The sequence below is a fragment of the Pelobates fuscus genome, chromosome 3 (assembly GCF_036172605.1).
Source record: "Pelobates fuscus isolate aPelFus1 chromosome 3, aPelFus1.pri, whole genome shotgun sequence".
Lineage (NCBI taxonomy): Eukaryota > Metazoa > Chordata > Amphibia > Anura > Pelobatidae > Pelobates > Pelobates fuscus.
Genome location: NC_086319.1, coordinates 415,632,355 through 415,637,847, shown reverse-complemented (window position 1 = coordinate 415,637,847; position 5,493 = coordinate 415,632,355). Strand labels below are relative to the sequence as shown.

General features: G+C 33.1%; 1 protein-coding gene across 1 annotated transcript; it reads left to right on the top strand.

Moving 5' to 3' along the window:
* Positions 1-1,669: 1,669 nt before the first annotated feature.
* Positions 1,670-2,584, top strand: LOC134602063 (olfactory receptor 5V1-like). The gene has a single exon (XM_063446562.1). The coding sequence runs from the start codon at positions 1,670-1,672 to the stop codon at positions 2,582-2,584; it is 915 nt and encodes a 304-aa protein (XP_063302632.1).
* Positions 2,585-5,493: the final 2,909 nt, after the last annotated feature.

Genomic DNA, 5,493 nt, shown 5'->3' with positions numbered 1-5,493 from the left:
CAATGGGCACTATAGTGTTAGGAATGCAGAGTTGTATTCCTAACATTATAGAATCCTGTTAAGAAAAATATTTTCACTTTAACTGAATAAGAACATTATACAATATCAAGTGTCTTGCTATGTTTCTCAAAGGACAGTTTTATCAAAATATATATTTGATTCCTATGAAGATAAAATATTAAAATATCCCCTATGAATATATTCAGCGTGGTACAAGATATCCCTTGTGTCATAACATTTTTAAAATAATAATTCCTGCAGAACAAACATCTGATTCCTTTGAAAATACTTACCTTGTCTCTTGGATCCAGTTCTTGTACAGCTTAGAGACTTTCCAGCTATAAAATGCTAGCAAACAGCATGCTACACTCCGTATATTACCTGGTCTCGCAATGACATTAACGCTTGAAGATAATTCATCCAAGCTCCCAATTTAGCAACAAATTCAATATCTGCTCAATTTTACAAAAAGACACAAAATAAGATCATCAGAGATATGGTAACATATTTATGGATTAAGCAGTACTGGTGTAAAATGTACAGTGATACATATCACATTAGGCGTGACGATGGAAGCACACAGTAAATATTCTAGATCTTTGAGAATCGGCAATTGATATGACATATAACCGTTCTATGTCTCTTGCTTCAGGGAGCTGGTGTTATCTGTATTTTCTGTTTTATGTGGAAAGGAAAATGGATAGAGATAACCTGAATGTGGATGATGGAGATTTGGGATGAGCAAATGTGATGCCATTGTGGTGAAAAATAATAATTTATGATAAGATTCTTAGTGTACTGAGAACAGTTTGTAGCTATGATTGTTACAATTAAACAGTTATACAAAGGTTTTCACCAGAATCCAAATTGTGGAAAATTAAAATCAGAAAACCAACTTGGGCTAAAATACCCAAACTGTTTTATAGGTGAGTTGGAGAATGTTCTATATTTGTTAATTTTGCAATTTTGATTTTAGTTGCTCTAATTCTGAGGTTGGATTTTGTTATTCTTAGATGCATTTACTGAACAGCACTTTTCCAAAAACACCAATATCTGATTAGGTTTAACTAAAGCTAATGTTGCTTCAAAAAAAAAAAAAAAAAAAGTTAATAGTAATAATAAAGTATAGAACATGATTAATCAAAAAGGTTGAGAAAGATTAATTCAAATTGAAGCACATCTAGAACGTTAACGTTATAATAACCAGTAATGCTAATAAAGCATCACCCAACCTTGATCAATTTTTGATAATAATCACCTTGTTGGCATCTTCATTAAAGCATGTAAATTGGTGACTTTAAAGAGAAAATGTTACTTCCCAAAATTGTAATATTATGTTTAATGATCCACTGTATAAATAACATATTGTGTGTTTATGAGGGCTGAAAAAAACAAATTAAATTGTTACCCAGTTTCTCTATATTGACTCACTTTCAGTCAGCCAATCATCCAGTGTGTTGTGTCTTGACTAAACTGGATTGTGATGCTAATTGGTACATTTTGAATGTACTTTTAAAAGAAAACATAGCAGTACTAAAGGTGATTTTCTATGTTTTATAGTCCTTTTTTAATGTATTCTTCCAGATATGTAACTGTTTGCTTTTTTTTTGCAATTTTTATTAATGTTTTTTTTTTCTGTTCAATAAAAAAGTCGGAGCATCCCATTAACATGACCATTATCAAGGAATTCAGGATTCTAGGATTCGAAAACATCCACAACATTAAAATCGTGCTCTTTAATCTGTTTCTAATCAATTACATTGTGACTTTGTCTACAAATGCCATGATTATCTCATTGGTGGTAACATCTCCATACATCTACTCTCCCATGTACTTCTTCCTCAGTCACTTGTCTATTAGTGACATTCTACTCACCACAACCATTGTACCTGAAATGCTCCACATTATATTAAAGGAAGGCATCACCATGTCTCTTGCTGGCTGCTTCATACAATTCTATTTTGTTTCTCTATTTGTTACGGCTGAATGTTTACTGCTCGCAGTAATGTCCTATGATCGATATTTGGCCATCTGTAACCCACTGCGTTATTCCTCTATTATGGAACTTAAAATGTGTGTTTATCTTGTAATGTCATCTTGGGGATTAGCAATTCTAATTGCTCTGCCTCATATTCTTATCTTAAGCCAAATGACATTTTGTGGTTCCAATATAATTGATCATTTCTTCTGTGATCTGATTCCAGTTCTTAAACTTTCTTGTTCTAATGGCATGACTAATACAATATTAACAATTGTCATGTTAACCTTTTTTGCATTTTTCCCATTTGCCTTTATCACTAAGACGTACATCAGTATTTTTCTTACCATCCTCCGAATCTCCACCAGCAATGAGAGACAGAAGGCCTTCTCCACCTGTAGTTCCCACCTGACCGTGGTGTGTTTATATTATGGAACTTTATTATGTAATTACTTGGTTCCATCTAAAAAGGAATACTTGGGTCTACAAAAGCTGGTTTCGATGCTTTACACTATAGTTACCCCATTATTAAATCCCATTTTATACAGTCTGAGAAATGAACAAATCAGAGGAGCAATAATGAAACGTATCTTGAAGAGAAGCTAAAGGTGAAAATATATATATATATATATATGTATTCAAATCATTACATCTAATATGAAATGAAACACATAGACACATTTCTGCATGCACAAATATAACACTCATACACACACACACCAAGACATACTAAGATTTAAAAATGCTATTCATCACCCACTCACTTCTTCTGCTGAAAGCTGCAAAACTGTTTTTTTAAGCAAAACTAAAGAGATGTAAACAGGAAGAAAACACAGAATGTACAAAAGTCCAAAGCTGATCAAACTTTTAAGTAATGATGGTACCCAGAATGCTTATTTAAATGTTCTCATTTCATTCTGTATTCTGACAACTCTCAGCACCATCAACCAAAGCCTCATTAAACTAACTAATACCAATCATTTCCTTTGCTACTACTACAACACTGATCTCAAAACATCTACATTGAAATTAAAAATTGAAACAAAACTCACAGAAACATAGAATGTGACGGCAGATAATTACCATTTGGCCCATCTTGTCTGCCCAATTTTCTAAATACTTTCATAAGTCCCTGGCCTTATCCTATAGCTAGGATATGCCATCTGTCTCGTCATTCCTCCAAGCTATACATGTTAGGATCCTTTAACCTTTCCTGGTACGTTTTATCCTGTAATCCATGGAACCATCTGGAGATACGGTCTCCAATACTGCGTACAATACTCCAAATGAGGTCTCACCAGTGTTCTGTACATTGGCATGAGTAGTTCCCTCTTACAACCAAGCATTCTGCTAGCATTTCCTGCTGCTCTATGACATTGTCTTCCTACCTTTAAGTCATCTGAAATAATTACCCCTAAATCCCTTTCCTCAGATGTTGAGGTTAGGACTCTATCAAATATTCTGTACTCTGCCCTTGGGTTTTTACATCCAAGATGCATTAGCTTGCACTTATCCACATTAAATTTCAGCTGCCACAACTCTGACCATTTTTCTAGTTTACCTAAATCATCTGTCATTTGGCTTATCCCTCCTGGAACATGAACCCTGTTAGTTATCTTAGTATCATCAGCAAAAAGACACACCTTACCATCAAGACCTTCTGCAATATCACTAATAAAAATATTAAACCCTTAAGTACCAGACTGTTTTGACCATCTTGTACGTCAAGGACCAGAGCTGCTTTAACACTTTTGTGGTATTTATGTTTAGCTGTAATTTTCTGCTCTCACATTTACGGTTCCCATACAAATTATACATTGTTTTTAATCAGGACAAAAAGGGCTTTCTTTACATACCATTATTTGTATCATGTCATATATTTTACTTTAAAAAAATAATAGAATATGGTCGCAATTTTTTTTAAAAATACATGTTTTTGAAATTTTGCTTGAAATTTTTTTTAGTTATCTACAAAAGCTAATGAAAAAATTGCTAAATAGATTCAAAATTGTGTCCTGAGTTTAAAAACACACATTGTTTACGTGCTTTTTTGCTTTTGTTTTGCAAGTTATAGGGCTATAAGTACAAGTAGGAAATTGCTGTTTCAAAATATATATTTTTTAAGATGTATCAATAGTTACATTGTAACACTGTTATCTGTCATAAATCCCAGAATCACAGCTCACATGTACATATTTTTTTAAAGTAGACAACCCAGGGTATTCAATATGGGGTATGTCCAGTCTTTTTTAGTAGCCACTTAGTCACAAACACTGACCAAAGTTAGCATTTATATTTGTTTGTGTGTTAAAAATGCAAAAAACAATTATGAACGCTAACTTTGGCCAGTGTTTGTGACTAAGTGGCTACTATAAAAGGCTGAACATACCCCATTTGCAATACCTTGGGTTGTTTTCTTTTGAAAATGGTATGCCATCATGGGGGTAACTCTCATTCCTGGCCTACCATACGCTCTCAAAGGCACATAACCAATCTGGCATATTTCAAAGTAAAAAAAAGCAAAATCAAGCCTTATGTTTGACCCTGTAACTTTCAGAAACACAATAAAACCTCTATATGTGGGTTACTGTTATACTCAGGAGACTTTGCTGAACACAAATATTAGTGTTTCAGAACAGTAAAACATATCACAACAATGATATCATCAGTGAAAGTGTCGTTTGTGTGTGAAAAATGCAAAAAACGTCAATTTCACTGACAATATCATCGCTGTGATATGTTTTGAAACACTAATATTTGTGTTCAGTGAAGTCTTCCAAGTAAAACAGTACCCCCCATGTACAGGTTTTAGGGTGTCATAGAAAGTTACAGGGTTAAACACAGTGCTATCAAATTAAATTCTCTGGACTTTCGGCCTGGGTTGTCAGGCCTGTTCCTCAAATTGCAATCAATAAAATTACTTAATTATGTAACAAAATTACATAAATATGCACATAGAATTTAAAAATATATACATATTTATATATTTGAAGTCTACGTGTATATGTACATATGTATATGTTGTATTATTTTTGTTTATTTACATACATTACTTATTGTTTATATTTTTACAATATATAGTTATTATTTATATTATATATATGTGTGTAATTTAATTATAAGTGTATTTTTATATTAATATATGTATATATAAATATAAAAATACACTTAGTTTGACATTATGTATATAAGATATATATACATATTATACATAGATATAATACATGTATATAAATCTTATATATATATATACAGATATTTTATTTTTTACACTGATTTCTTTTTTTTGTTACTTTTTTAATTTTACACTTGCAGGGAGATTGTCTGTCAGCACAGATAGTCCTCCTGAAGGCAGATACACAGGCAGCTATTGCGGCCATGTGACCACTCGGTTAGCAGTCCACCGGACCGGGAGCAACACCGATCGCCGCCAGGGGAACGGCGGCGATCAGCTAAGTGCTTAATACCGTTATGACAGTTCAGGACCGTCACCGGTCCTCAAGGGGATGTTTACG